Consider the following 11,762-nt stretch of genomic DNA (forward strand, 5'->3'; position numbering starts at 1 on the left):
AATCAACCGTAGGAGTCAAAACACGTGATCAAACATGGCTGGAATCGAGGTGGGTCATCCATCTATGGGATCTTGTGCTGAGCTCACCAACAAATAATATTTGAAGACCCAATCAACGGAAACCACGTTTACGCCGGTGGGTCAAGCCGACGGTCAGAGATGAAGTCTAGAAAAGTCTTAAAAAATAATACTTTGTTCTTGATCCCAGAATCTATGACAGAATCTTGTTAGTGTCACTACATTGTATGTATTACCTCATTGTTTGTTTATTTAATCATCCAATTCAGCTTATGCTAAGTTTATTGTTCATCATGACAAGGAGAACATCTGCCTCGTTGGGAGATTAAAACCCGATTAGATTTAGATTATGCAATTTGCACAAGCATCTTGTGGTAGAATCAACATGGCCAGCATAGTCTATCTCAATAAAATAAAAAGGAAAAGGGAGGTGGCCAAGAGCTTGTTTAGGTAGTTTTGGTAAGTGGCATGATTGATGTATGCCATAAGCACTTATTCAACTATCCAAGAAGTCAATTTTCTATTATCAAAGAATAAATCAGTAGATTACACTGAAGAAGCTGAATTCAGCTTTACTTGGATTTGGCAACCTATTATGTGTCTCAAAAAATCTTTGATTAGGTAATTATGATTCTCCAAGGCCTATGTTGTTAGGAAATAATCCAATATGTACTAAAATAGGTTTGATGTGTGAATAAATATTAAGTGTATGGATAATTTTTTAATTAAATATTAGAAAAAAATAAATATATACATAATTCAAACTCATAATCCATTCTAACATCATCTTTAAAAAAATGATTGGACCTCACAATTTTGAAAGGCTTAAAGTTGTTAGGAAAAAGAATCCAATATATACTTAAATATTATGGAAGATTTAGATTTGATTCATTTGCACTAATAATCCAGATAAGGAAACTTTGTAAGATATATCAAGCATCATAGTCCCTATTTCTCCCATTTACTTTGGAGAATTAGGTGTTGGAGCGACAAATGTTGAGAGGAAAAGGAAAACATGTATCTACATTGTAGAAGAAATGTTTCTAATCATGCTAATGTTAAGAGGCATTTTCATTTTTTTAAAGATGCAATTATTCTCCTAATTGTTTATGTTTAATGTATAGTGAAATCTCTCCATGGGAGGCGATTCTCCTCGGCACACAATGATAGGATTAGGGGAAGAGACCAGATTTGCTCACAATGTTAAATGAAATAGAAAGTTATTGTAAAAGAAGTTTCTCTTAACTTATCAAAAAAGCATTAGGTTGACAACGTTTGCTTTACGTTTGGAATGTCGTCTAATGTCCAAGGGAGGTCGTAATGGAACTTTGGGAATCTTCAGATATCATTCTCATCTTTGTTGTTAGGAAAATATATTATTCACATCTTGATCAGCTTGACGTGATCCAGACCCATATACATAAGAATGTCCGAGGTATATTTGATGTAGAAATATTATGCTCTCGATTTGGTTCTGAGGTGGAAGTATTATGCTCATAAGGTGTCACCTACACGAAGACCAAGGTCAAGTGGGATTTTTAGATCCGATCCCTACGACACTCAAATTAATAAGGTTTTCATATGTGGATTAAAATAATTCTCCTCAAGGAATTGTCCTTCTTCTTGTTTAAGATACCTTTTTATACTTTTGAAAGAGGAAAAAAAAGTTTATGATTATTTTCTTTTATTATAAAAAAGGAGAAGAAGATTTAGGATTATCCTCATTGTAAACTTCATGAATGAGAATAAAGTTTATAATTTTCTATTATGATTCTCCATACATGTAGAATGATGACGTGGATATTACGTGTTGAAAAATTTCTTATTCTTTATGATACACAAATATACTTTGAAACCAAAAGATAACGATGCAAGTGGTTGATAAATTTTCTTTATATATATATATATATATATATATATATATATATAGTGTTTACTGACTCCAAACACAACTTATTATGACACATGAACATTATATCAAACCTTCAACTTGATTGCTATTGCATGTTATTGGATACAAGCTTCTATCTCATGTTTCACTATCTTTGACACTTAACGCGTTAGCATAATCCTATTAGCTAAATGAAAGCCACATATCACATTAGCATAATGTATTGACCACATATCTATCAAGTCAGTATCATGTCTTCGGAGTTACATTAGCCAATAAACAAACTATAACATGTCTTCAAATGCAAATTAGAAAAAGAAGAGGTGGTCATTATCCTATATAACAAGATGTAGTGTGACCTAACCCACTTCACATGCTTTTCTAGCACAATAGAGATACAAACACAGAGAGACTTCAGCAAGATCTCGAGAGAATCTAGTTTTTGTTTCCTTTTCCAAGAAGTAGAAGGAACCATCAACTGGAACGAAGCAAAACTGAGTTCTATTGTAATTTTTCCACTTTCCAACAGAAAGCAACTGAGAGTATTCACATGCAATTAGATACAGCCAGGTTTCGGTTTCATCAGGATGGACACGACCATAAATAATATGATGTCACTGTATTTGTTTGTAGAACAAGACGTAAGCCCGGTCATGCAAGACTTTGTTTGGAGTGACGGCCGTGACAGATGCATCATCGTAGTGAAGCCAGCGACCACTGGAACACTTTGCGTTGGCAGTGTAATGACCCTCTGAGGGTCCTTGGCCATGGTGCGTGATGGTGGCTACAAGCTCATATCTCCGGCTCTGCAAACAGAATCTCTGGAGAATGAGGACAATTCAAGGTTTCCATGACATTCTCACGGGCACATCAGCTCCCCCAATGAGAAAGGAAACCAGAGGTAAATGTATCATGAATCAATTAGAAATTTTAGAAAGTAAGATCTGAAAGTCTCTTTTTTAAGGAGCTAAGAAGGTTAAAAAGACATTCGCTTTTGTTTCTCAGGAATATCAAGAGTTCATGCAGAGGAAACTGACCTCTGAAGATGGTGAGACTATGAGTTCATGGACGAGAACCAGCTCAAGTGGGAAATGGACAGGTTTATGCAGTTTTGTGCTTCCTTCACTTCCATAGCTAAACCGCATCAGGTGCAGTATCATTACCTTGGACAGTTTTTGTAACTTCACCGATTTGCTGGCACTGACTAACCCAGCCTGCAAAAGAGAAGATACGATGATCTGTCAAAACCAGGGAGCACAATGAGACTTCAAGGCAAAGAAAGATAAAGCCCACTTAGTTATCGCTATCAATGAGTTAACAAGATTACAAAGGCAAGTAACAATTCTTGTTTTTGACTACATGCAATTAACATGTTGGCCATCTTTTACAAGATGAGATCCGTTAAAGGTAGTTCACACATTTAGCTAAAGCTTGATATTGGCATTAGCTTTACATGTTAAGTTTGTATACAGTATACTTATAAAGCTTAATAACTGCTTGGACTGCTATATGAGGATTATTTAAGAAGTGATCATGAAGCATCAAATGATCAATAAAATTGTCCAAATCTGCATGTCAGCTTGCTGTTACCTGCCAAACAAAACAAGGTACAACTTTGTGGACTTACAACTATGCACGGACTAAGGAATCATGAAAGTTCATTAAAAGTGTAAGGAGAAGGTTACAAACTCAGAATACACCTCGTATATAATATTCTATGAACTTTGGAAACTTAAGAACACCCACCCGGCCACCCCTCTAGGACTTTTTTCTTTCAAACAATTTTAGATAATTTTGCGATACAATAGGAATACTTGGAGTTGAGTTTAAGTAGTTAAACTAATTTTATCAGAATGGTACCAGAATTGTACTAATTCATGATGAAGACACTTGCAGTGTGTAAAGTTGTATTCATTCTACATTTAATGCTATCCATCGATTAACTAGATCTATTTTGTTCCCAAAATAAGAAAAATTAAGCTATAAACTTTAGATAAAAGTTGTCCAATGCTTTCATGGATATGATAAGAGACTTTAAACCCAAAAGTGACATCACTTGAACCCAATTAAATGTAAATAGGAAGATAGCATATATGGCACTGCATGGTTGAGAAATTGCATATAGAGATATCACACTGTAATATATATATATCCTTCTAAATTACTGGAATTTAGTATCAATGTAAAGCAAAAGATTCTCTTTACTTAAGAGGGGTAAGATTGCATACATTGACAGGAGCCTCTTACACTAGGCAACCTTTTATATATATACATATATCCCTCTAAGTTTTAGACTATATGTACCCCTCTAGTCATCACGTATTCTATCCATGTTATCCATGGTTAATGACGATTATAAATAAGTAAACGAGAATGCCTTCATTGCCATTCTCCTCATAAAACTGACCTTAACTTTCATTCCCAATTAGGATATCAAACTTGAAAGACTAGGTTAACTTTTTTTAAAAGGTTTTTTTACAGAAATTAAGATAGAAAAGTGTTAAATACTAAAATGCAGAGTTCAAAGCTCCAATTTACCTTTAATGCAGTAACTTCTGAGAAATTGTTGTTTTATAACTAGAAAATTTTGTGCATCTCATTGACCTCACATGATGACTAATATCAATTTTAGCCAAACAAAAACCCTTAAGGATTCTGAAAATCAGTTCCATTTTCTCTGAGTTATGATTAGCAATCTTATTAAAATATTTAGAAAGCATAAAAAATGTATAAAAACCACATTGCTTATTAAGCAGACATGAATTCCTATGACCTCCTGGGGTTAACTTAATATTATCAAACGTGATGTCCTTCAGCATTACCCAAGCCTAGGATGATTGTAGAACTAAATGCAAGTATTAAATATATGGTTCTCTTGATTAGTGCTTTAAGAAGTTGGCACAAAGCCATACTATAATCAAAAAGTCGATACCTTGCCAGCTGATGTCCTGTATCCTTCAAGAGTTTCAGGAGCAGCAAACAAATGCAGTGCATCTTCAATAGTATTAACAGACTCGGGAAAAATGTCAAGGTGAAGCAAGAGGAAAGGCTGAACTGTTGCTGAAGCCTTGTTTCCTGAACCACAAGTTGTAAATCAACCAAATAGATGGCAACAATAACGGCCTTCAATTCATAGAAATACTACAAAGAACTCTAATCTGATGTTTAAACAATTAAGGAAATTGGTGGTCAAGTATCAATGAGCTGTGAAAAGAAATCAACACATTCTATAGTCAAAGAAGCCAAAATATCAGACATCTGCAGTCTAACAAAGGAGTGTCGTTAAATGATTGCACTTCAATGAATATAGTAATTTCTCATTTCTTTTGCCTAACTTAACTTTTACCAATCCATCTTCTAATGCCTTCAAATAATTTACTTCTAGTCCAACATTTGAAGACAAGACTCAAGTTGGTACCAGCAAGGTCCTAATCCAGTACAAACTACAGAAGCCATCATTACAAAAGAAAGGCTCCCCTGCATGCATCAGTTGATAACTTAAAAAACTTAAAACATACAATATGTCAACATGATATTGGCAATTTTAATGATAACAAAAAGCAATAACAGGGTTACACTGTTAAAAACAAAAAGAAACATGTAACTGATTTTTTATTAGTTTACCAAGGTGTTTAGTGATTCTATGAGGATCATAGCATATAAAGGTATGTGATAATTGCCTGGAAAGGAGATCACTTAATAACTAATATTACCAAATGACTTGGAGTTCCTTCTTGTTTGAGAAGATTCTGATGAAATATACATAGCACACCTCTATATCATCAAGAAGACAATCATAGAAAAGTAGACAAAGAGGAAACACCTACAATGCTTATGATAGCAAGGTGCTGTAAAGAATCTACACAAAATACTACCAGTACAACTTTTAAAAGATACAGCTACTTAACAAGTGATGAGAATAAATGCAGAACTTCAGAAAATCTTGGAGCAACATGTATAACAGTGTCCAATAAATATTAAAGATGTAACTCACCTCTTGCTTTTACAACACTCCTCAGTTGGCCCCCAAAAATTGCACTAAGCCGAGATGGAAAAAAGCTCTGTGTTCTCGTGAAAGCAGACCTGTTCTTTGGTCCAACTGTTTCCCAGCCATCATCTTCAGAAGAAGAAATGAGAGGGACTTCACCTCCATCTGTACTTGCAAAAATACCATCAAGCTTCAACAATTCATCATGCATTTGATCCATGATAAAACTTAAGAACTCTTGGGCATCTTCTTGTCTGCAGAAGATATGATTTTGAATGGTACTTATTAGTAGAGAATTATTATTTATTTATTTTTACAATTAGTAGAGAATTATTAGTAGAGAAGCTAGTAAAGCACATCATTGAGGTCACTGTTCCATAAATTTAAATTATCCATATTTCAAAATATTGGTCGGGCCTGAAGATTAGGCACCAAAAGTAAATATTAAAAGTATCTGCCAGAACTGTCCTTTTTCTCCACACCACACATTCACAGCTTGTTATCACACATTAAGTAGACAATTTAAGCTACATAGAGAGTAAGATGGATTAAATCGTAAACCCTGTGCACAATATGACCGATTTAGTTTTCCCATTAACAGTGTTCCCAGAATAGTGTAGATAAATCTCAAAGAATTATGTTGCATCCAGATTGGTCATTTTCATGCTATATTAACATTTTTATATGTTAAATATAAATTTTATAAGCACTGCTACAAATTTCAGGAAGTCTGCAACTATCGCACCATCAAAAGATATTTATAATATAATCGGGGTTATAACTTGAAGTCCTCTCTAAGATGACTTCCAGTATTCCCTCACTCTCAATAAATGCTACCAGTACGATCTCCTTCAATTTTAATCTGCTCTACCACCAAGGATAAGCACTTCCTAGTTCAAGGACTCGAAGATGAAACAGTTAAACATCACATTGCTTATGCTAAAATAATCAACTGTAGAAATCAACAGACAAGTAGGACTAGTTTCTTAAACAAGGATTGCCAACAGGTTTCCTTGTCTTGATTCATTTTCTCACTTATTCAAGGCAAAATATGACTCAGACTTCTGACAACAACCTATTTCTACTGGAGCACCATGTGGTTGACAGCGACAGAGATGCTGGTTTCTCCAAGTGACAGATATGGGCATCAGATAAGGTAAATTTGGTAAATCCAGATACTGCAAAAGGTATACACACTCTAAAGCATCTACTTATGATCATCAAATAACCACTAAGACAGTACATAAATGGGAACTTTTGAGCTTTGATAATCATCAAGAACATGCTGAAAGGTGATGGATAGAAAATGAGCAATTAAATAAAAGCAGATAAAGAGATACTATCGTGTCTATAATGCTTCCTTATTTTTTATAAGAGTATGTACTATGTAGCATGGCAATAGATGTGCAATGTACATATATTTTCTGTTCTCCTATATTCATTTGGCAATGTAAGGCTTGTCTGATGCAAGTATAGTGGAAAATCTTTTGATCCCTATCATCAAGTATCAATCATGCAAATATGCATATTAGCACTAACAAGTTGATACACCTCCAAGATGTCATAAGAGTTCAGATTATTAGAATTGATAAAAACCATAAAACACAAATCTATGAGATGTGAAGAAAAGGGCATCAATTCATGTATATGATTATCTGTGATCAACAAATCAACATTGATGAGGCCCAAAACCCATATCATAGATTTCCTAGGATCTGCCAATCATAAACCTTCCGTAGATAAACACCCACAAATTTAAAGCAATAGGGTATATCATAAAAAAATATAATACTGATATACTTGCATTCTAGAATTTTGTAGATTGCAAAGTGTTTGTCACTGTTCTTATATTTCTTTATCTATATTCTTTATCAATTTGATATTACAACCTTTTTCAAATAATCTCTGATCCAGCCAATCCTGCTTATCTAATGCCAAATTCATGACCATTTCCATACTTATCTTGCAAACATTGCCATGAATTACTATTCTCTAAGCAAAAACAAGCTCCACAAATAATCGAGATACACAAGAAACATTCCCTTGCTCAAGACTATTTTCCAACTCAGGTAGATTATAGCATCTTGGTGCCTAATTAACTAGAATGTGGAATGCTAGCCCATGGTATAGGTGCAGCGACAGGGTACTCCACTTTGTTTGATTCAAGATACATATGGATCAAGACAAGTTGGTCCTTCATTTTCAAACATGATAAGCATTAAACCACTTATTTAAACTGCTTACTACATAAAGATATTGAGATCAAACCAAGTCATACTGGCACATATAATTCTGTTAAAAACAGCAGTGGTAGAAGACCTGAAAGTATTAGTTCAATACTAGTTGTTGCTCATTACTTTGTTGTTTCAAGCCTCTTGAATGAATTTTGGAATAGGAATGTCCTATATGGATTATACTTGTTATTAGCTGATTTCTATCAAACTGGATGTTACTCAAAATTTCTAATTTTTGTGAACCAAATTTCCTATCGCAAGCATTGGCAACACAAGGGTATAGTGAACCAGAACATGGAGCTCAAGGTCCCAAGGGTGTGCAGTGATCCTCGCAACTATGCATGATGGCAGAGCTGCACCTCAGGTTATTGTCTAGTAAACTGATCACGTTAATATGCAACCTTATCTTTTATCGAATGCACATTGGAACTATTGGAGCGAGAGTGCAAGGAAACTGCTCCAACTTCAAAAGGTTCAAGCTGCAGATATCATTTGGTATGTATATCTCAAGACAGTGGGTGACTATGGTTGAATTCATATTCCATTCAACAACTTCACCAAGAATCAATTGAACCATAGTGCCTCTTTAAGATTCAGTTAACCAAGCTTATTATTTCACATATTTGTCACTGAGATGAAAAATAACAAGCATGAGAGAACAGATGCTATCCACATCAAAGATAATAGAGTAAATGGTTTTCGTCCTTCAAAATTGAGATGCAGGGTTCTGCATATATATGTACTTCAATCCAGAACAATTATAGGTCATCCATGCAATAGAAATCAAGCAACAGAACATGGACTGTACACACCTTGGCCTGCTTGATATTCCAATTGGCAGGTCTGGAGTAAACCTTTTTAGAACAGCATCAAACATAATTGGACTGAAAGATTTCCCACTCTCAAAGGTCACCTTTACGTTACTCTTTGCACTTAAAACATCGGGCATGTCAAATTCGGATATAAATTTGATAAATGTATGCAAGGTTGGGTAGCCAATCTAAAATTGAAACAAATACTCACTGTAAAGGTCAGAAAGAGAGAACAACAAAGGAAACAAGAAAAAAAAAGAAAGTGTTCCATATGATCAAAACCTCTGGAATACTTTGAGATCTCAGATCCTGCAAAAGCTGTACGAACAGTGAACATGAGAGTAGTGCCTGCAATGTTGCATTCAAGAAGCATAGGTTTCCTGAATTTATTAAGCCTCTTGGGAGTATACTTTTAACATTTGGTGCTTTATCAGCCAATGCTTTTGGAATGTCCACTACAGGAGACTCAATGGCTGAAGAATCAACAGAAATACTGTTGGCTTTTGATGCTTGAACCCATCCTTCTTGGACCTTTGGGCTTGCAGACAATTCTGCACCAGTAACTCCCTTTTCAGTTATATGGGGAGAAACTAAACCTAAAGTATCCTTCCGTTTCTCCATGAGTTCATCATCCTGGCACGAGTTGATGGCCTCTCCATTTGCTTTACTTGTTTGTAACCAATTATTAATTTTTCCCGGTTCATTTTTGCATGCCAGATCTGCAATCACATTTGACACTTGAATGCTGTTGGATCTTGCAGATGAATTATGTTCTTTTGATTCAGAGGCAAAGTCCACCGGTCCAAAATGTCGTCCTGCCTTTTCGAAAGAACACATACACGCTGCAGATTGTCTCTGAAACAACCTAGTTTCTTCTTCAGTGAATGACCCAAATATCAAGACCTGCTTAAAGAAATGCATACAATTATATAATCAACAAAAGATCAGAATTCAAACACAATTATGACAAAACCTTTAAAAGTTATAATTTCATGAAGAAAAATCTTTCTGGCTGACAATGAAGATTTTTAATCAATAAAAAAAGCAAGGTAAATGATCTCTTGTCACAAAGTGATATGACTAGTAACAACATTAGCAGAATTGTTTAGGCAAGAATACATATTGGTGCAAAAACCACATTAGATTAACAAATTAAGGAAATTTGGGTGCACAATACACCGCAACTATTAACATGTACTAAAGATTGGGTGCCCAAATCAGAGCTTAATGTAGCCCTCCTAAGGGCTGCCAGCTGTATAAGGCAGCCTAATATAGCATCACCTGAGGTTAGGCTGTCGTTGAGCCCTTTCATGTTGATGACATCAAAATTTAGCAGCATTTATTGTCTAATTTGGTAAGGATGGCTGCTACACTAATATGGTAAGCTTGACAGATGATTTTCAACACTACCAATGGCCCGTTAATCGGATAGGAGAATGCACAGAAATTCCAAAAGAAGGAAGGAATATTTGGACTACTAGCATTGCATTTAGGATTGTCTGAATTGAAGGAGACATACCAACTCAAGTCAAAGAAGGACAACATTCAATCCCAGGATTAAGACCTTCTAACTTGATCGCTCTTCCATATTCTCTAAATTGTCTAAATTGGTATAACGATCATCTACATTGTTATAGCAAACTAGATCCTTCCATAACCAAACTTGTATCCACAGAAATTTATTCAAGTACCAACTTATGCCAGTACTAGGCATCCAAATACAAAATTTAGTGTGTCAGGGATCTCCCAAGAGATGAGCTCCAACTGGTACTGAATGCAAATAAATGGCTAAACAACATTGGTGCTTGGCATGGACTAGTAAGCTACAGAAACCTGATGGGTTTACACTGCTACAAAGACACTTGTGAGTTGTGACAACATGTAGATTCCTTTTTCTTGTTTAACAATGACAGGGGAAAGAAGAACTGGAAAGAGAGAGGGAAAAGAAAGTGCAAAGGCTACAAAGGTTCGAACAATACCACATGAATGGAATTATAAATTTGCAGGCATCAGAATTGTCAATCCCATGTACTACTTGTGGTGTTAGAAAGAAAAGCAAGAACCTTATATGTATTAAAAAAAGAGATGACACGAGTACAATTGAAACAGTAATTTCACAAGTAATTTTTTTTCCAAATTACACAAGTTCAATTTCCGACAATACACATGATGTGGTGTTTCAGACATGAAGATTTGGTAGCAACGAGACTTGTTTTCAAGGCATTAGTCACCCCAGTAGCTGCACACAAATGGATGCCCAATTTGCTACCTGATATTATACTGGCTAATTTGTAGACCCAAACATTATTACGTGGGAACCGACCTAATCAAGATCCTAACTTTCGGAAGTTCTGAAAATGCAAATTCCAGAAATCAATACCCCAAAAAGGGTTCTCATACAAACAAATTGAATATGACTCGAAGATTCCGAAATTGCAAAAGGAATCACCTTCTGGTCACTCATCTTGCTCGCCAAGCCGAAGAACCACCTCGGAATGATCGAACGGTCTCAAAAAAAGCCTCCTTTCTCCGGTAGTCGAAGCAAGAAGCGAGCCGTATTAAAGAAGAAGGCGAACTTAGGGCTGGAAACCCGGCCGAGAGGAAGACACCACGGGAAACGCCGAGCGAAGACATGAAAGGAGAGAGACGATGCGAGGGCGAAATAAAGAAAGCGGGAATAGCATTTGAGGAGGGATCCAACCTCTCTCCGGGTCACCTGCACTAGCTCGCCACCGCCGGAGCGGAGCATTCGGCCTAGGGAGTTGCGCTAGGCTTGAAGGGTAAGAAGATGGGGCTTTTTCCTCTCGATGAAAAAGACA

General features: G+C 35.7%; 1 protein-coding gene across 2 annotated transcripts; it reads right to left on the bottom strand.

Annotated features, from left to right (window-relative positions):
• Window positions 1–2,388: 2,388 nt before the first annotated feature.
• LOC135582703 (ubiquitin carboxyl-terminal hydrolase 24-like) lies at window positions 2,389–11,762 on the bottom strand. 2 transcript variants are annotated; one of them, XM_065161981.1, is made up of 7 exons: window positions 11,393–11,762; window positions 9,226–9,846; window positions 8,944–9,131; window positions 5,904–6,151; window positions 4,842–4,984; window positions 2,947–3,123; window positions 2,389–2,715 (listed from the first exon to the last, which is right to left on the bottom strand). In XM_065161981.1, the coding sequence occupies exons 1-7, from the start codon at window positions 11,405–11,407 to the stop codon at window positions 2,524–2,526; spliced, it is 1,584 nt and encodes a 527-aa protein (XP_065018053.1). In that variant the 5' UTR covers window positions 11,408–11,762; the 3' UTR covers window positions 2,389–2,523. The 2 variants fall into 2 exon arrangements, with proteins under 2 accessions (XP_065018053.1, XP_065018052.1); XM_065161980.1 differs by lacking the exon at window positions 11,393–11,762 and having other exon boundaries at window positions 9,226–9,864.

This window comes from Musa acuminata, chromosome BXJ3-8 (assembly GCF_036884655.1).
Source record: "Musa acuminata AAA Group cultivar baxijiao chromosome BXJ3-8, Cavendish_Baxijiao_AAA, whole genome shotgun sequence".
Taxonomy (NCBI): domain Eukaryota; kingdom Viridiplantae; phylum Streptophyta; class Magnoliopsida; order Zingiberales; family Musaceae; genus Musa; species Musa acuminata.